This window comes from Nycticebus coucang, chromosome 3, assembly GCF_027406575.1.
Source record: "Nycticebus coucang isolate mNycCou1 chromosome 3, mNycCou1.pri, whole genome shotgun sequence".
NCBI classification, from domain to species: domain Eukaryota; kingdom Metazoa; phylum Chordata; class Mammalia; order Primates; family Lorisidae; genus Nycticebus; species Nycticebus coucang.
The window spans coordinates 5,162,576-5,183,255 of NC_069782.1; the positions used below are offsets into that span (position 1 = coordinate 5,162,576).

Genomic DNA, 20,680 nt, shown 5'->3' on the forward strand with positions numbered 1-20,680 from the left:
GGAACCTCCAGGGAAGGCTGCAGCTGGGTGTTGGGTGCTTAGATCAGCCTCTGCAGCAAAGTGGAGGGCAGACGGGCCACAGCTGAGAGGCTGAGGACAGGCCTCGGGACTCTGCAGAAAGCTGCTGCATCAGCCCTGGTGGAAGGTGCTGGGCCTGACTGGGCAGCATTGGGCTGGGGACCAGGCCAGATCCCAGAGGTCTTAGTGGGAGCAGGATTGGGAGTGAGTGCCCAGTTCCAGGCTTGGGCAGCTTGGAAGCTGAGGGGCAGAGGCGCTCTGTGTTGGTGCCTGGGGCTAAGGTGCTTCCTGTGCTGAGTGGAGTGGCACATGGACCCAACCCCACCAGAGCCAGGGATACGAGGGGGCCTTGGAGTGACACCTGGCACAGCAGGTGTGCTAGGACCTTGAGGATCAGCCTGGTGCCCAAGGTGAGATGGGGCAGTGTGAGAGTCAGGGTTCCTCAGAGAGTTCGCTCCACAGCGTCGGGCAGAGAGTCCCTGGACTGTGGACGGGAGGCCTGCTGGTCAGGTGCAGAGACAGAAAGCACTGAAAAAAAAAGCACCTTTATTAGGAGTTATTTTCTGATGTTCAAAGAGATTTGGAAAACACACACTAAGCACCACAGATAAAATACAGGTACAGATAAGAGCCTATCAGTGACCACATGGACAGGCTGGCATATATCCTTTCAGCCTCCTCTCCTCGTGTACACATAGATACGCACACACCTGCACACGTTTCACTTCTTAAACAAAATTGGGCTGTTAGGCTGCACTAAGTTTTGCTCTCCGTTTAGCAAAGAAAAGCTGTTACTCTCTGACGTTAAATTTGCTACATGCTGATTATTCCTGAGTGGCAAGTCCCAAAGCATAAATATACCATAAATCAAAGGGAGGGTTTCATTTGACCAGGTGAGGAACTTAAGGACGTTTCCATACACTTCCCTGGAGGCAGGGGCCTGTGGGGACCTGGCAGAGAGGGCAGGGTGGGGTGGCATTTGAGGCACAGGTGGGAGGAAGGCCTTGGCCAGTTCTCCTTCCTCATCTTAGTACACACTTGGAAAAAAATTATAAAACAAGTGCTCATTTTAAAAAGGTTGAATAATTTTTTTTTTTGTAGAGACAGAGTCTCACTTTATGGCCCTCGGTAGAGTGCCGTGGCCTCACACAGCTCACAGCAACCTCCAACTCCTGGGCTCAAGCGATTCTCTTGCCTCAGCCTCCCAAGTAGCTGGGACTACAGGCGCCCGCCACAACACCCGGCTATTTTTTGGTTGCAGTTTGGCCGGGGCCGGGTTTGAACCCGCCACCCTCGGTATATGGGGCCGGCGCCTTACCGACTGAGCCACAGGCGCTGCCCGAGGTTGAATAATTTTTAAAAGCAAAAAGAAAATAAGCCTATGGTATCCTATCAGCCATTTAACATATTTCTTTCCTAATAATGGTCACAAAACCGATATATACATGTCTGTATGGAAATACATTGGTTAGAAAAACACTATTAAGATTTAATTAGACCTGCTAATGACCAAAGACGAAGTTCAGACAACAGAGACGGAGAAAGCCTACTGGGAAACTGGGAAAGAATGAGGGTGTGTTGCTAACAGTCCAGGTGGGTGTCAGGCATGGCCTCTCCCACCTCATTCCAGCTCTGTCTGGGACAGTGCCTTGCTCTGACACCAGAGGGTGGGAGGTAGGAGAGCCCACCACTCACCAGCACTCAGCTCACTTAGGAGCAAGCACTACCAAACGGGAGGCCTTAGGAGCTTACTCAGCCCCAGGAGAAGGTGGAAACCCCTGCCCTGAAAGGGGCGTCTGTGTGCTAGGTGACCATTCGCTTATGTTCACAAGGAGCCTCTGCCTTCAAGTAGTTCACCTTCTCATCAAGGTCACAGGCTCATGTAGACTGTGGCCCCAGACCCAGATTTTCCTTTAAACGGCCCAACTTCTCAATAGAGTGCTTTGCCTGAACTTGACAGTTCTTCCACTCTGGGGCACTTACACAATCTAGGTGAGAGTTGTAACTTTCTTTGCCAACATTTAGAGTTTGAGCATATTATTGTTTCTTTTTTATTGTGTATGTTATACTCAAATGCATAAATAGTAAACACACGTTTCAGTCTTCAGTCATATTACACTGAGCTTGCTAACAAACCGCCACACCTGGAGAAAGGGGGCTTCTCTCAAAGTCTTGTCTCTATCAAAGGAAGGACAGAGAGAGGCTGAGGGGATGAGAGAATGCAGAGGAAAAAAATGCAGGCCAGAAGCCTGCATTCAAAGGAGTAGGGTGCCGGCCCCATATACTGGAGGTGGCGGGTTCAAACCCAGCCCTGGCCAAAAAAGAAAAAAAAAAAAAAAAGCCAAGTTCAAGTTGGAGGTACCAGCAGAAAAGAGGTGAATCTGTTGTGTGTGCTTGGCTCCAACCCAGGGAGCTGGGGCACTGCTCTGCACTCTGCATACTAGAAATTTTTAAGGATTATTCTCTTCACACGGTGCTGATGCACATAATACACAATTCAACAGACAATAACATTCCCCAATATTTTATTTAATACAAAATTCTTTAAAAATTATTTTAGTTGGGTGAAAAAGGTGTTCTAAGATGTAAATAAGTTGTCATCTTTTAATGTCACCTGACAGGTGGTGGTCTTCTGCAGCCCTCCCATTGTACCGATAGCTGCCTATGGGAGAAGAGAGGTCACGCTTCTTTCCACACCCCCAGACTGCACAAAGGCCGGCCAGCCCCTGCCATTCCAGGAAGCTTGCACCTGGTTAGTCCGACCATTAGCAGGGCTGTGAAACAGAGTCAGGGGAGTCCTCTGTGCTGGGCTTTCTGTGCCAGTTCCCATCCGTCTGAACTGACACTCAAATATCCCATTTCCTTAAGCGATGGACTCGCACACATATCAAAGGTCACGTCCTTGCTTTGCATAAAACCAAACTCATTGCCTTTGGTTTCAATAAACTGTAAATTCAGCACAGAGGCAAGGCTCCTACGTGTCACAGGCATGCGGTCATCACACAGCAATGCACAAGTAGCTGCCCAGAGATGGGAGAGGGTTCGCATCTCTGAACAAATTTCCCAGACTCGCCTCTTCGCGTGGCTCAGAAACTCTTTTCCAGTGAAAAGCAGGGAAGACGGGGTGGCCTGATACTTTCTTGCCCAAGAAGGTCAGGTCAGACTTGAGGATGGACTGTGGGGTGACCTCATCTTTGGCCTCTCCTGGACAGTCTGGGACAGTGTCCAGGTCCACAAGGAAGCTAGAGTCCAGAAGTGCCAGTCTTGTCTGGTTTGCATGGGGACCCCTACTGGCCACTTGGTGGTATTTGGGATCTGAAATAAATGGAGATAGCTAGCTTAGTGGCCACTGCTGCTGAGCTGAGGTGCACAGTCTCAGCGAGGGCAGAACACACGGCCAGCTGCTCGGCACACCCCCACGCAGGCGCTGGGCACTGCAGGTGGCCCAGCCCAGGGCCACAGCTTCCCCCTTCTAAGCTAAGTAATGTCACCATCCTGGCCTTCCTGGCCCGGCCTTCCCAGGCACCTGGACGCCTCCCATTGGACATGTACAAGTGTTGCCCATCAGAGTCCTTGATGAGCCTATTGGTTTCCTCCACACAAAACTGCTTGCCTGCCAGGGCACCCTCCATTTCCCACCACTGTCCATGCGTCCCCAGGGCTGGCCTGCCCACTCTGGCTTGTAACCAACACCTCAGCAGTAGCCCTTTCGCTGTTGAGCCTGCTGCCAGCTGGGCCCCAGGACCCACCCGCCACACAGCTACTACTGCCGTCTTCCCAATGCAAACCAGATGATAGCCTTCCCTGCTTTCAAATCCCTCTGTGTCTGCCGATAAAATGCCAACAGAGGCCCTGTGTCCGGATGGCCATCATGAGTCAAGTTCTGTGCGATGAGCTCTCTCAGAAGCTCACAGAAATCCCATGACAAGGACTCTTCCCGCCGAACAGGTGGGAAAACTGAGGCCCACAATTTTCAGATTATGCTCAACCCTCATAACTATAGCAAGGCCCTTCAGAGTTTTCAGAATTCAAAAAGTAGCATCATCATCCAGGTCACTGATAATAACACAAACTGCCAGTTCTGTCCCCAGGACTGTGATTCAGTATGTCTGAGGTCAGAAGCCAGGGAACTTGCATTAATGGGTACCCCATCCACACCTGCACACTTGGAAAAGTCCCGGCTGGACCTGCCTCCCCCTGTGTGGAGGGCACCAGGGCTCCTTCCTCAGGACCTCCAGTGCTATCTGATACTCCCTGAACTTCACGCTGAACCCTCCGTGTGAGGCACCCTTCCCTGCTATCTGTGAGCTCTCCCCTCTGCCAGGAACACTGAACTCAAATGGACATACCCCACAGGAAGGCAGGGACCCAGCAACACTCAGCCACCTCCCACAAGACAGGGCCCCCTGCACCCAGGGGCAAGTTCCTCAGCACCTGCCCAGCGATTAGCCAAACTTCTCTAGAAAGTTGTGTGAGGCCTGATCAGATGCGTGAGGCACCCATCTGGCCCACACACCCACAGCCAAATTATTTACCTGGACGTGGGGAGCAGACACATCACCAGTCGAGCACAGATCTTCGAGGTCGCCCACTGTAGCCACTGGACATCCTCAGGGATATTGGGAAGCCATGTCACTAGACTGCAGGAGTGAAACCAAGGCCGTCAACACTCACATGCGTGCACACACACAGGCTCGCTGTGTCAGCATGCAGACAAGCTGGAATAAAGAGCACGCAGCACGCTGCAGCAGAGCAGCTACGTTTGTCCACACAAGCTGCTAGCGTCGCCTCTGACCCAGTCAGACAAGCTCCTAGAAGGTGGATTTGGGAGGTTACAACAAAGATGAGCCCACCCCAAATCTCTAAAGTAAAGTGAGGCCACTTTGGGTTCAAGAAAGTTCAAGGGACTTACATGGAAATAAAAGGGAAAGACCTTGGTTTTCCAGAGCTCTACCTGCCTCAGATAGAAGCCATGGCCAACTAGCTGTTGCCAACTATCTTGTGGCCCAGATCTGTCCCTGCATCGAGGCCCGCTGTGCTCGGTCACCTGCGAGCGCAGCAGGGGCACCATGCAGAGGCCTGAGCAATGCCCCCATAGACTCCCGATCTTCCAGGCACACAAACAACCCCACCTTGTAAGCTTTGATGAATATCTGAACACAGACCTCCAGCAGGGCCATGGGGATGCGGAGAGAGGAGGCTGGTTCTGGAGGGTGGAGGAGGGATTGGGGAAAGCTCACCAGGGAGAGGACAGATTTGAAGGTGGGGTTGCGCTTTAAAAGATAGACTGAAGGACATGCTGGATCAGTTTGCTAGAAAGAAGGAAAACACCAAAGTGAATCTGAAGAAGTCAGAAGTAAAGCAAATGGCCCCGATTCCACAACATGTTTGCCTCATGTTCCACACCCCCTTTTGCCCCTTTCCCCCGCCCCCCCATATTATGGACAAAATCCTCAAGGGCAAATGCATTAGCTACAGGAAGTGATAAATCTGTAAGAGCAATGAGAAAGGAGGTGGGTCAGGCAGGACTCACCAAGGTGCAAGAGACTTCAGTAGATTACGAGACCACAGGCAGAGCCAGACCCTCTGTCCCCCACCCCTGTATAGCATGGGGAGCTACAGCAAAACCTGAGAGTTCAAACAGCCCTCTGGGGAAAGCAAGGCTTCTGGTAAAGAGGTGGCACCCTCAACAGACCTCCCTCCTTCTAGCAGTAGGAGGCCCCCTCAGTGTGCTGGTCACTGCCAGGGAGCTCTGCCAAGTGACATGCCTGTCCCTTTCTGAGCTCCCTTGCAGGGAGAAGACCTGGCTGGAAAGCAGACTGAGTCCCGTCACAGCACAGAGACCAGCCCTGCAGCCCTTTGGTCTACACAGCAACCGAGGACCCCTGAGCACATGATGAGAACACATGATATGAAAGGGAAACTCCCCCAAATTCAGAGGACAGCAAATATTCCAAGAGAATATTGCATTCATAAAAGAAGAACAATGCTAAGAAAATAGCAAGCAGAGGACAAGGGAGGGTTCTTCAGAGACTAAATTATGTTTGCTGAAATGAAAAAGTACAGAACAGGGCTGGAAGATGAAAATTCTGTCAGAGCAGAGGCAAGAAGACAGACAGAAAGTCACACAGAAAGACAGGACTCTCACCCAGGAGGACGAACACCTTACTAATAAGAGCTGAAGAAAGGAAAAAAAGAAAATGGAAGAGGAAGAATTACAGAAACAACAGTAGTCAGTATTTCCCAGAGCTGGAGAAAAGACAGGGCTTTGACTACAAGTCCCCAGTGACCGTCCAGCTGAATGAAAAAAGCAAATGGCTCACAGTGAGACACTGCCTCATGACGTTTCAGACTCCGAGGGATAAAAGGGCAGTCCTAAAAGCATTCACCTGCCAAGAAATGAAAATGTGATGGGTGCCTGAGTCCTCATTCACAATTCTGGATGGAACAATGTCTCCGGATTTTGAGAGGAAATGATTGTCAACCCGCAGTTCTATATACAGCCCCCTTGTCAATCTGAGGTGACAGAATATAAGCCCGTTTCTCAAGACACATATTGTCAAGTGTTTACTTTCTTGGGAAATTACCAGAGCCCCCACTCCAGAAAAACAAGAGAAAAGCCAAGAAAGGGGAAGATATGGGAGCCATGAAACAAGGGGTCCAAGGACAGGAGATGGCAGGACAGAGCTGTGTGGTGGGTGGACATCCAGGACGACAGGGGACTCCAGGAGAGGGTGGGACAAATGGCAGGGCCAGGACTCCATGGGATCTTACAAACCAACTGACCAACTGCTAATGGGTTGGCAGACTCTCTTTCTAGAGCCTTTCCCCAGAACCCGAATTCTTAACTCCTTGAAGAGTAGGGAATCTCTAATTATTTTAATTACTTAAGTGTTAAATTGCCACGCCCAGGGCCAATTCAACTGGTGAGCACCTACACTCCCTATAGGTCCCTGTACCCCCATTCCTGGTGTCTCTTACTTAGCTCAATTTTTTTTTTTCAGTCAGGCCAGGGTAATTTTAATTTTTATTTTTTTAGACTGAGTCTTACTCAGTTACCCTTGGGGTGAGTGTCTTGGCATCATAGCTCACGATAACCTCAAACTCTTGGGCTTAAGTGATTCTCTTGGCTCAGCTTCCTGAGTACCTGAGACCATAGGCGCCTGCCACAATGCCCGGCTAGTTTTATTTTTAGTCTCACTCTTGCTCAGGCTGGTCTCGAACTGCTGAGCTCAAGCAATCCACCTGCTTTGGCCTCGCAGAGTACTAGGATTCCAAGTGTGAGCCACTGTGCCTGGCCCCAGGGTAATTTTTTTTTTTTTAATCGAGTGCCTTCCACTTCCTGGCAGGTATTACAGATGAGTACACTGAGGCTCAGAGAAGTTGAGTAACTTGCCTGAGGTCACACAGCTTAGAAACTGCAGAGCCCTGGGCTGCCTATCTCAGAAGCCCATACTCTTCTTATCTGTCATTTAAGTTTTGCTGTTGTCATTATTATCTGAATATAAATCAACACCATCTCTAACTGGACACTTGCTATGGATAAACCACAGGACCTCCAGTTAGGTGACTTCTCTAACCATCCCCGCATTCTACATGGGAAGCCACAGCACAGAGAGGTCAATTCAGTTGTCCAGGGCCACATAGCTGTGGTGAGCGGTGCAGCCAATATTTGAACTAGGGGAGTCTGACTGCTGGGCCAAGCTGCTGACCCTCTGCCCCTGTTTCCAGGAGAACCTGATCAATAAGTTGTAGGAGCAGCTCCCTTTGATCTCCTAATTGTTAACTCTGAATCATATTAACAAACTATGGCTAGAAGGAAAGGTGGAATTCCCTTTACTACTCACTTCACATGATTTTTAAAGGGAAATTGGCCTGAGAGGCAGCAAGGACCCTGCTTCTAGGCCTGGCCTGCTCACTAGCCAGCTCTATGACTGCAGAGCGTGACCCCAAACTCTCTGGCCCTGAGTTCCCTCAGGCAATTGTGAGAGGCTAGACCAGATGCTATATGAGGCCACCGCCAGCTTTAGAGGTCCCCCCGGTGGGAAGTGGGTGTTATAGGTGCATGTGGCTGTGAGGACAGTAGGGCAACTTTCAGGGACTGTGAGCTGTGTCCAGCAGGGACACAGGGAACCAAGCTCCAGGGAACCAAGCTCCAGTGCAGGGAACCAAGCTCCAGGCCAAAGGACTCAAATCTGTAATCTCAGTTCCCATGTCGACCCTGTGTGGAAGACACAAAGAAATGCCAGATGCTCACCTCTGGACGATGGCAATCGCAGACTCCACAGGCAGGGTCCAGGGCAGCATCATATAGGACATTATCTTCACTGGTAAGAAGTTACAGATCTTGCTCAAGTACCCATCTCTGTTTTTGATTGCTTTGCTCAGTGCTGAAAAAGACATTTTGGAGTTGTTATCTCCCTTGGTGTGAAAACCACCTTACTCTGGGGTTGTTTGGAATTCTTGTCAAATACACTAACGCCATGGTGGAAGGGTCAGCAGCATTCACCAGTGAGACACAAGTTGGGGTTAGGGCCTTCCCTTCACAGCAAGGGCAACGTGAAGACCAAACAGGGAACATGGCCCAGAACACCCCTGAGACAGCTCCCAGAGCACGGGTTCCCAATTCGGGGCTCTCTCAAACTGACACATGTTTGGAACAAGCCTTCTATTCTAAAAAGCCTGCAGTTTTTTTTCCTTGAAAAGACAGAGCCATTTTCAATTTGCCGGCTGAAATTAAATAGATGGTGGTGTGTAAGTCCTGAGGCAAAGCACCATTCTGTAAAAAGAAATCGGAATGTGGCCCTCAGCAATGACTGGCGTGGAAATGGCCACACCCACTGTGACAGGACCTTGTCCTCCTGTGACCTGCTTAAACACCGCCAACTTACACGCTGACCCCCCAGCTGGATTCCAGCACCTTCTTCCTGGAGCCCCAGCCCAAAGTTGCTATACATAGGGAAAATTAGAATTGGATCTAAACGTACCCTTATAAAATACTCATTACAAAATTTTACAAAGGGTAGTCAACATGTAGAGAGTATTTTGTAAATAAAGGTACATTTAGCTACAATTTCCCACTTCCCCTATGTATGGTGACTTTATGGGCAACTTTTGGGATAGCCTGTAGACTTCCCTTAATGACCTCATGATACCTCAAATCATATTAACCCAGACAGCTTCTTTCCCTCATTTCTTAGGGTGATCACACCTCAAGGGCAAGGAATTAAGCCTGACTCATCTTTGAATTTCTCCCCCTGCCTGATTCAGAAGCTGGCTTGTCGATTCATCTGCCTGACTTAGCCTGTGCAGGCTGCTATCACCAAGTGCCATCAGCTGGGTGGCTTATAAACAACAGATGTTTACTTTTCACAGCTCTGGGAAGTTGATCCAGGCACCGGCAGACGTCTTGGTGTCTGGCAAGGGGCCGCTTCTTCCCTGGCAGCACCTTCGTGTACTCATATCAGGGCACAGACCCTGTAGGCCCCGCCCTTGTGACCTAATCACCTCCCAGAGCCTCCCACCCCAAGACCGCCACTTTGGAGATTAGGATTTCAACAACTGAATTTGGAGGTGGAGGGGCACATACATTCAGACCAAACCACTGTCTATTTAATATTTAATAACATTAAAAAATAGAGCATGATTCAATGGAGGTTCAAAATGTGGACTTAGGGGAGTGGCCATTTAGGAGAGGTCTTGAGAAAGGAGGCCTTGAGGTGGGTGGAGAGTGGACAGTGGAGTTCTGAGTAATGGACGAGGTCCCAGTGGCTGGAGCCTTGGCCCTGGGTCCACCCAACCCATCACAGGCAGAGCTCAGGAGCCACGTCAGGGAGGCAGAGTCAAAAGATGAGCAGAGGGCCTGGCTGTACAGACAGAAGCCTGCAGGGGACCTCAGTGCATTTCAGGAGGTATCTTTTCCCCTCCAGGTAGTGACCCCATGATAAGGGAGATGCAGCAAGGCACTGAGGTAGGAGGAGGCCTGTGCTGGGAGATGGTGACCCCCAAACTGGGCCTATGTGGGTGGGAGGTGATGTTCCCCATTCACCTGTCCCGGTCACCCTGCCCATCACCTCCCACATAGCAGCATCACCTCCCTCCATAGTTTGTGGAAAGAGGCCCTTCCTCCAACTTTTATGGGAAACACGCAGGGCCCGCATCCACCCCCAGGGAGCTAGTACCTAGAGCGAGTTTAGGCGAGAGGGTCTCCAGGATGCCGTCGTCCCAGGGCAGGATGCTAAGGCGCAGGTGGGCCAGCAGCTCACCCTCCTTGAGCCTCATCTCCGAGGCCACCGGCCCCAGGGGACACTCCAGGCTCAAGTTTTCCAGGCGGGGCCCAGAGACCTCCGATTCCATCTCTTGTGAGGATAACCCCAGGCACGGCTGGGGCCTGTCACAGATGCCTACGACAGGCACAGAAGGCAAATCCACCAGGTGGATGTGGGATATGAGGAGGATCATTCCCCACCTGCCTGGCCACCCCCAGATTACAGGGTGGGCGAGTGACCCTGAGGCCAACTGCTGGGCTGTCAGTAGCTAACCCCAAGGGGAAGGGGCAGGGATCTGTCTCAGGGGCTTTGAAGCCAGGCAGATGTTGAGTTCGGCTCCTGCTAGCTATGTGCGCTCCATCTCAGAGGCACTCTGCTGCCAGACCCTCACAGCAGCCATCAGACTGGAACCATTATCACCACCTCCGTTTCTCAGCTGAGCACACCCACAGCTATCATGTGGCAGAGCTGGGGCCTGAGGTGAGGGCTGATGTCATTGATGGCCCTCTTCAGGCTGCCCTGAGCAAGTGAGAGACTGCTGGGCACCTGCACACACCAGGCCCCTGCTCTCAGAGAATTCACACACTGGATCAGGGCAGGGGGACAAGTGGCTTCAGATGCCCCTGGCTGCACCTGAACCACCTCTCACTTCCAACCTCAGGCTAGAAGGACCAGGGACTGCTCCTTGATGCCTAGGCTTTGCTCCCCAAAGTAACTCAGATTTGTACTTCCCCAGGCCTGTCAGACCCAGTCCTCATGCTCTGAGAGGTCACTTTCCCCTAGGAATGTTTCAAAGAATCTGTTCCCAGAGAGATAACACCTCTGGACAGGGGACACGGCAACTTTACTGCCAAACTGGTGAGCAGAACCCCTGTCTGCCTTTACCCCAACTGCTGAAGCTATATTAGGACCTAATTAAGTTTGGGCCATCTTTCTGTTCCCTTATCTCCTCGTTGGTTGTTTCCAACTCCTGTTCCCTTGGGCCCCTTCATATTGGCTTCCCTCTCACCACCCTCACTACCCTGACTCCAGTTGAGTCTCCCACTGACTCATTAGCCTTCTGCACACTGCCCAGGGGCTTCCAAAGCTCCCTACTGACCCTCCTCACTCCTGCTTCCATAGTCATCAAAGGCTCCCTACGGCTGTGGAGCATAAGCCCCCCAACCAGGTTCACATGCCCAGCCTGCCCCCATACTTCCATTTGCTGCCATCCTGCTCCTCTTCTCCATCCATCTCCTGGGGCCGCACCCTGACCCCTGCCGCCCTCTCTACGTCCTGCAGGCCTCACATTCCCAGCCCCCATGCCTAGAGCTCTCCAACTCAGCCCCAAAGCCTCACTGCAGACTCACATCCTTCTGGAAGCCCCACTTTCCCCACCTGTGATCCCACAGTACCCCACACCTGCCCGGTCAGCACACTGTGCTCCACTCTCCATCAGCCCTCTTCTCCCACGAGACTGGCCAGGGCCACGCCTCTTTGTTCACTACAGATGCCTGGCACGCCGCCAATTGCTTACGCCATGAGCACTTTTGGAGAATGTACACGTATGTCATACAGACACAGTCTCCTTGGTCTTGGGCATAGAGTAATTCAGAAGATCAGTGCATTAACCAAATTTTAGTATTAAAGAAAAATATCTCCAAACACACCTAATATTTGATTCTGCTCTAGTGTCCCCCTCCCTTTTTTTTTAACCATACAGGAAACTTAAACACTCTAATTTCTAGAGCCCAACACCCCCAGCCAGATAAGCCAGGGTGATGTGAAATCAAGATCTTGCCTGGGAGGGAAAATTAACTAGTCTGGTAGGCGCAACCCACACCTGGATTCTGGCTGCTTCTTTGGAGCCCAGGCCAAAAGCCCTAACTTCAGCCCTTATTAAACTAAAGGTTTAACAGGATCACAAGATGAAAAGGAGAACAAATTATCTTCATACATGATGATGTGGGGGAGGGAGAGAGCCCTGGAGTCCTATATCCCAGTTTGAATCCCAGCTCTGCCCCGGGCAGGAGGGGGGCCCCTGGGCTCTCCTCTCTAAGCCTCCATTAACTGGCAAAGACTTGCTGTCTCAGCGCATTGAGCACTGAGGACAGACCTAAGACAAAGCCCCCTTTACGCAGACAGCTAACACAACTCTTGGTGAACGGGCACCTGGGTCCTCCCGGCAGCCCAGACATACCATTCTCTTCCAAGAACCAGAAGGCATCCAAATATCCTTGAAGGCATAGCCCTCCCAGCTCCTATGAGCAAACACAGAGCTGCAGGTAAGTCACTAAATACCCCTGACTGAAACATCACCTGAAATCTGCAGAGAAGAATCCTGCTGGCCCCAGACTGCTGGGTGTGCTGAGCATGACATGGCCACCGCCATCTCCACCTCAAGGCTGAACAAAGGGCTTCGTACTCCCAGGAGGCAGCCTCTTGTGGGACTTGGCTGAATGTCACCACTCCATGGAGACTGTGCTGGCACCCCAGCACAAAAGGTGCTTGTTTCTCTGAGTTCCCTTAGTCCTGGGATGAGACCCCGCCCTAACTAATTTCAGGGCCTATCCCAACAGGCTAGGACAATAATGCTGCCTCCTCTACTCACCTGCGTACACACCACGCAGGAACACCAGCCCTGTTACACAGCCTTCGCTCTCCCTGGGAGTTTTGACTACTGGAGTATGTCATATTGTACAGCCTATGTGCTCCCCAGGAGCACCAACTGTTGGTGCACACACATTTTCTTACTATGGTAGAGGGGTAAGAAAAACTAAAACAACAGCTACTGAAAAAGGTTAAAGCTAAACCATTGAACATGGTGGCTCTTGTCCATGGCTGCAACTAAGAATCACCTTGGAAACAAAAAAAAAACTAAAAAATCCTAATGCTCAGGCTACACCCCCTGCCACAGTCCCGGGAAGTGGGATCTGAACTTCAGAGCTGGGTGTGTGTGGTCCCTTGACCACCTGACTGCTGGGGCAAGCACCTTTTGAGCTGGTCACCAAGAGCATCATGACCATTCTGTCTGATGGCACAGAGAACAACCACTATCTTCCGGCAAACACAGAGGAAAGGAAGAGCCGTACCCCCAGAACAACCCCCCCGCTCACCTTGAAATCTGGGGGGGAAAGTGCTGCGCTGAGAAGGTAGATGTTTCCTAGACAGAGGTGCAGAGTGTTGTTGGAGATGTTCACGTGAAGAAAGTTTGTGGACTTGACTTTAGGGCAGATGTCATACTCCCCACAGAAGGGGGACACAGTGATGGTCGTTTTGGCATCTATGGAGGGTATGTTGTCACTCAGTCCTCCATCCACATATCGCTTTTAAGGAAGGAAAAAAGGACTGATAATGTCCAAAGTTCTGGGCTGAATGAGTTTTCAGACTATGGGAAGGGGTTTCTCAGAGCCACAAATAGGCTGCTATGGTGAGAGGATAGTGGCTTTGGAATCAGTCTTGCAACAAATCCTCACTGAGCATTTCTGTGCCAGGCCAGGCTCTGCACTGGCACTCGGGGTTGCTGTATACGGTCGTACAGTGTGTGCACTGCACAAAGGTGCCTGGCGAAGAGGCAGATGGAGACTGAAGTCCAGCCCGTGTTCAACTGACCAAGTTCTAAGGCCAAGCAGGCACCCATAAATATACCCATGCAATGTACATAAATGGGCCATAAAAACAATTGGGGACAGAGTCTGATGTAGAACGAAAGGAGACAGATGGCAATGAATTCAAATCCAGACCCCCTTGCTTGGGAAACCTGGGGTAAGAAATCTAACCTGTCAGCCCATCTCCCTTCTCCCTCCACACCCTGAGAATGGGAACCAACGCCTTAAGGGGCTATGGAGATAAGTGAAACAGGGAACCCGGGACCTAGACAGCTCTAGGTAATCACTCTCCTGTGTTTTTCCCCCTTTGCACATTCAGTAAGTATGTCTGCCTCTTTCTGCGGAGGAAAAAAAGAAAGAAAGAGCATATCCTTTTATCCCACAATGAAGTGGCATTTTCAAAATTCTTCTGAGGATGAGTTTCCCTTCCTTTTAATCCTTGAGTGAAGAAGACTCAGTATGATATTGCATATGTAGTACCCAGCTTCTGACAGATGTCTCCTGAGCGTGACTTCCCCCTGCCACTTGGCTTTGCCTACGCCACCTACAGGATCATATCAAATACTCGGTCAGTGTTCTCATGAGTTAAAAATTACCCCTACCAGGCTAGTATTTAGAGCCAAAACTTTCTCTTGTGCATTGCCAAATGGCCAAACAAAACAAAGCAAAAAATCTGTATTAGGCCATTCTTAAAGATTTGTCTGTTTAGAAAATGTTATGACTGTTAAATTTTCCCCTATAAATAAAGCTCTACCCTACCTGAGCAATGGATTCTTAAGCGTCTTATACTTTAATTAGGGCATGGTGAGTTATCTTCGGAGCTCAGATTAACTGCAGATTAAGTGAACTAGCCAGTCTTATTTTACAGATAGCAAGATAATTAATTATACATGAAGTAAGTTTCACTGCCCAGGCAGCCTGGTAATAGAGGCAGCTGTGGAGTCTCTGTCTGAAAGGCTGAGAGGCATAAGGCTCCACATTTGAGCACAGCCAGAGGTGCCGGTGACCAGCGCCTTGCAGGCAGAAACCCCTCGAATGAAAGCTTGGAGGCCCAGAGCTAGCAGTCACCAGAAAACATACTTACCACACCTCTGAAGGAAGGAGGGATCAAGCCAGAAAAGAAAGGGACGAAGCAGGAACACGACAAGGCCTGTGAACAAGAAAGCGCTGTGAAACTACAGCCTGAAACACCCTGCCTTTTCACCTCCTGGTCCATTACATAAGTCCTCTCCAAATGAGCAAGGCAACCGATCTGAAATGCTCTTTGCACGGACCAGGGGCTTTAATATATAGGTTGAATGAATGAAGAACGGACACACACCTGCACTGCAGCCCTGCGGTCTTATCTACAACACAAGCTCCTTCACACTGTCTGTGGCCTCCAACTTCCTGTCCTTGCTCTCCATGACAGCCACACTGGGTCACTGCAGACAGGACCAAGGTTTGCTGACTCAGTGCCTAGAGGGGCTATATTGGTGCTTCTCAAATGCTCATATTCATCAGAATCACCAGAGAGCTTGTGGAACCCCAATTCTGCACCCTATGCCCTGGGATTTAGACATAGCAGGTCAGAGGTGGGGTCTGCATTTCTAATAAACAATAGATGCTGACGTTGCTGATCCCTGGACCACACTTTGAGAAACAGGACACCACACTGATTCATTGAGAGAACAGATTCACATGGGAACAGGTGCTGGCTATTTAGAAAAAGATTCTGGAACCAAGGTTAAACAGAGGATGAAAACTAGCTGCTAGACTACTGGTTGGATGCACCAGGCTGCTGCCTTGTACAGCAGGTAAAATGTAGTCATTTATCCAAGGAACTCTCATGAAAAGCATCAGCCAAATTAAATGGTGCTTTGATATTGCAAATGACCGGCTCTGCACTAGACTCGAAGAACAGATGCAAATAAGAGATGTTCTCGCCCTGTGAGGCTTCCTCATTACTGAACATGTCTGAGTGAGCTCAGAAGGACACACACAGCTGAGTTCCCTGCATGTGTGGTCATGAGCCAAGCGTTGAAGGAGGGGAGGGATTATTTGAAACTGGACATTCTGCCCTGACATTTAGCGTGCATAGATGCACAGTTGATGTCATTCTCATGCAGGGGGCCTCCCACAGCACTCTGTGTTGCTTCTAAAACAAAATGACCTTTCTTACTTGACAACACCCAGATAAAAAAACTGCTTACATCCACGACTTCGTCTTTGGACTGAAAATCAGACACCAGCACGTTTTCCCCATCAGACATTCTGGTGAGCGAGATGCACATTTTGCCAGAGATGAGTTTGTGGACGTTCCCTGGGAGGTATTTGGAGAGGGCCTTTCGGAGATACTTGCCGAGGTTGAAGGATGGATGGAGGATGCCGAAGTTTCTTCTTCTGATGTTTTGGACCATGTTCATTAAGACCTGCAGAACAATGTCTAGGGACAAGAGACAAATGCATGAAAGACTGTGCCATACTGGAGATGGGAATACTTTGGGGGCAAGACCAGAAACCAGACAGCAAGGAAGCTGCCGATTTCTTCCTAGACCTGCACTATCTGATACAGGAGCTACAGGTGGCCACAAAGCCCTGGAACTGTGATTAGTGTGAATCGAGCCATGTAAATATATATTAGATTTCAAAGGCTTAGTATGAAATACCTCATTGATAACATTTTACATTGGGCCAGGTGCAGTAGCTCATGAATTTTAAGACCCTATCTCTACTAAAAATAGAAAAAACTAGCCAGGCATAGTGGTGAGCACCTGTAGTCCCAGTTACTCGGGAGGATGAGACAGAAGGAACCCTTGAATCCTGGAGTTTCAGGTTTCTATGAGCTTATGTGACTCCATGGCACTCTACCCAGGGCAACAGAGACTCTGTCGCCAAAAAAAAAAAAAAGTTTTATATAGATTAAATGTCAAAATGATATTTTGGATGTATTACACTCAATGAGATTAATTTCACCTGTGTCTTTTACTTTTTTGTGTGTGTGTGTGAGAGTCTCCCTCTGTCACCCAGGCTAGAGTGTCATGGCATCATCATAGCTCACAGCAACCTCAAACTCTTGGGCTCAAGTCATCCTCTTGCCTCAGCCTCCCTTAGTCCCTCAGCTGGGACTACAGGTGTCACCACAATGCATGGCTAGTTTTTTGATTTTTAGTAGAGATGAGGTCTCACTCTTGCTCAGGCTGGTCTCGAACTCCTGAGCTCAAGTGATCCACCTGCCTTGGCCTCCCAGAGTGCTAGGATTACAGGCATGAGCCACCATGCCTGGCCAGACTGTGCTTTTTAAATGTAGGACAAGATTCACCCACCTTTGGAAACAGAGAGAAATTAATAAAATACTGTAAGGTGCTTAAACCAGAAGGGGCTTCTAGTAAATAAGTAGTATTCTCAACTTAAGCCTTTACTGCCAGAATTACCTGTGTAATGGATACAGGGCACATTCATGCTCCATCTGACCTCACCCACTGGCCAGCCCCTCCAGCTGATCCATGTTGCCCTGGCATGCAGGACCACCCCTGTAACACTGACACCCGGCCAGCCACACATCCTGGGATGCACAAGGACAAACATGCACCAGCCTGTCCTGATCCAACTCTGACCCCGATGTGCAGCTCTCCCTTCTTGGTGGCCCCACTGAGCCTGGCGGAAGGGGTGAATTGCACATGGCTGGCAGGTTCTGACTGTCTCTCCTGCCAAGTCAGTCTCTGCTCAGATGTGCTGAGGAGCTGTGCCCAGGCCACAGCTTTGGGACAATGCTCATCAGTCTCCAAGAGCAGGAACCTGGGGCTCCAGAACATGGGAGTGGCATCTGCCAAAACCTCCAGATCCACTTTCCAGGGACTTGGTGGGCACAGCCCTTGTCCACTGCCCAGTTAGGAACCCCTCTAGACTGGAGTTAGCCTGCTTCAGGCTCCTGGGATCAGTGCATTTGAATCTTGTCCTAATTAAACATTTGTACATGTGGCTGCCCACAGGCCATCTTGGAATCCAAGAGCTAAAGCCCAGTGTGTGCTGACGGTCATGTAGCCCTAGTGTGGCCAGGCCAGTCTAATCTTCCCGGAGGCCACACTTCCTACCCTTTGCTCCTCTCCCCCTCACTGGGTAAGGCAGAAAGACAGGGCCGCCTAATCCCTAATCCACACCTCCGGGTCAGCCCAGAGTCTGCTCACTGATCCTGTCCAATGGCAGAGCTTCGCCTTCCAGCGGGGGTTTCCTCGCCGCATCACCAGCGCCCCCTGCTGGCTCTAACAGGCAGAGCAAAGACCTAATTGTTCGGAAGCCCAGATAGATAAACAGGGGCTGACACCGAGTATTATCTTTCTGTCTGGGGACCTCTGGGTGTCCAAACTTCCACTTGCCCCAGGCCACACCCTAGTAGTTCAGGCTAGTGTGACACAAACTTCACTTTCTCTCCCACCCACCCCCCGCACCCACATGGACAAATGTTTAATTAGGACAAGGAAACATACAAGATCTCACTTCCAGTGGCACAGAGCTGGGAGGGCTGACCCAGACCAATGGAGACCAGAGGAGAGGATGGGATGGGGATGTCCAGGGACTCACTCTAGAGCCCAGGAAGGGTCCCAAACGCTGGAGGAACAGGGGGAGAAACAACTTTCCTATTCCACGCCCCATGGTCACGTCTCCAGCTAGTCCGTCCTGGAGGACTCCCAAGGGTCGCTCCCTCGGAGAGGCCACCCAACTTCCAGGAGGGCTGGGCTGAGACCAAAGTGTGCGGTCTCTCCAGTCCCCTTGGGGAAGGTGCCCGTCTTGGTCGTCGGCCAAAGCTCCGCTCTTGGTAAGACCCGTAGCAAATCGGCTCTTCAGCAGCTCAGGGCGCCCAGAGCCTCCCGAGGACCCTCCTCCCAGTTGCTCAATCTCAAGGCCAGGAGCTCTGTTAAAGCTTGGGCGCTGAAGAGGTTTTGGGCTGGGGAAGCGCAAGAGCTCCTGACTCAGAAGGCTGAGTTCCGACCTGGTCAGTTCCGGGTTCCCACGATCAAAAATTCCATCTCTCAGGAGTACCCCTTCCCGGGCCCAGCGACAGGGACCCTGGAGGGGGCAGAGCGGACTCCCCAGAGGAGGAGCCATCTGTGCGGAGAAGAGGCCTATAGGATGTACCCCGCAAAGTCCCAGTCCGACCCCCAGGGGCGATCCCGGCTGCTCCCGGGGCCCCGCGACCCCCGGCTGCCACCCGCTGCTCAGCCAGGGGGCGCCCCTCCGCGCGCGGAGCCGGAGACTCACCCAGCGGGATCCCGCAGAGGATGCAGACGCAGTTCAGCGCCCCGGCGGAGGCACCGAAGAGCGTGCGCGCGTCTCGCAGGAGGTGCGGGGCGCGTTCCGTCAGGCAGAGACTCACCCCGATGTGGTAGAAGCCCAGGAAGCCGCAGCCTGCGAAGGACAGGCTCCAGCCGCTCTCGGGGTCGTACATGGCGGCGGCGGGTCGGGCCCCGGGACAGGCAGGGCTCCGGGGTAGGCGCGGATCCGCAGCTGCTCCCCAGCCAGCTCGCGCTCTCCGCCCGGCTCCGCGGCGCGGCTGGGCATTCCCTGCACAACACTGGCCCGACTCCGCCCCCTCGGGCCATGCAAATGAGCCGGAGGGAGGCCCAATGGATGGGCAGGACGCCACCCCGCCCTCTTCCAGGTGGAGGCTGGGGTGGGGCGGGAAGGAGCCTGGGACCCTCCTAGTTCCCCAAGTGTCCCCCCACCCCACCCACCCCCGGCACCGCTGACTCCTGAGAGAGAAGTTTAAAAGTGCTGTCCTGGAAAGAAACGGCTTCCTTCTCTGTTCCTTTCCCTCTATTAAATCGGGGGAAAGTCGCAGTGGGCCCCATTTAGGTCCTTCGAATCTTTTTGGCACCTATCACTTCCCCTTTCCCACTGGGAGGAGCAGGCAGCGCCATCTAAGTAGAATTTAATGTCTTTGCTTTCTTCTTTCTTTTTTCTTTTTTTCCAGTTATCGGTCTTCAATTTATGGCAGGTGGTATAGTTTTTCATTGAATCATAGCGACAGGAAGTTTCCATCTCGAAATTTCACTTGTAAGTAAAGAATGTGGGCTGGCCATGGTGGCACACACCTGTAGTCCCAGCACTTTGGGAGGTGGCCCCATTTGAGGCCAGGAGTCCAAGGCCAGCCTGAGCAACACAGTGAGACCCCATCGCTACAACAAGTTTTTTCAAAATTAGCCAGGTATGATGGCCCAGGCCTGTAATCCCAGTTTCTCCAGCATCTGAGGCAGGAGGATCATTTCAGCCCATGAGTTGAAGTCTTCAGTGAACTGTGATCTCACCACTGCATTCCAGCCTGAGTGACAGAACAAGACCCAAGACCCTGTCTGTAAAATTTATAAAGTAAAAACTGACTGACAGGTTGCTGGGGTGAGGGTGGAGGTGGGGGCAGGGCAGGGCAATGTAAGACCATGAGAGTTTGCTGCTATGACAAATATTATAATTTGGATGAATTATAAACAACAAACATTTGTTTCTCATAGTTCTAGAGGCCGGGAAACCCAAGTTCAAGGTACTAGCCAATTGAGTGTCTAGTGAGCACTGATTGGTTGCTTTACCCTCATCTGCTAAAGGAGCAAGGCAGCTCTCTGGAGGCTCTAATCCCATTCACGCAAGTGCCACCCTCAAGATCTAGGGCCCCCACCCCAAAGGGCCTACCTCCAAAGGCTACCATCTTAGGGGTTAGGATTTCAGCTGCTGAATTTAGGGAACACAAATATTTAGCCCCTAGCATGCCCTTGGGACATGCCTGAAGCACTGGACAGAGCATGTCCACTGCATTTCCCTATGGGATGTTAGATGTCT

The 20,680-nt window shown here is 51.1% G+C and overlaps 1 protein-coding gene across 1 annotated transcript; it reads right to left on the reverse strand.

Moving 5' to 3' along the window:
* Positions 1-2,504: 2,504 nt before the first annotated feature.
* On the reverse strand, positions 2,505-19,409 carry PNPLA3 (patatin like phospholipase domain containing 3). Its single transcript, XM_053584571.1, has 9 exons — positions 19,112-19,409; positions 16,066-16,298; positions 14,958-15,023; positions 13,382-13,591; positions 12,466-12,526; positions 10,200-10,421; positions 8,276-8,408; positions 4,554-4,658; positions 2,505-3,333 (listed from the first exon to the last, which is right to left on the reverse strand). Exons 1-9 carry the CDS (start codon positions 19,296-19,298, stop codon positions 3,306-3,308), a joined length of 1,245 nt encoding a protein of 414 aa, XP_053440546.1. The 5' UTR covers positions 19,299-19,409; the 3' UTR covers positions 2,505-3,305.
* Between the last annotated feature and the right edge of the window lie 1,271 nt (positions 19,410-20,680).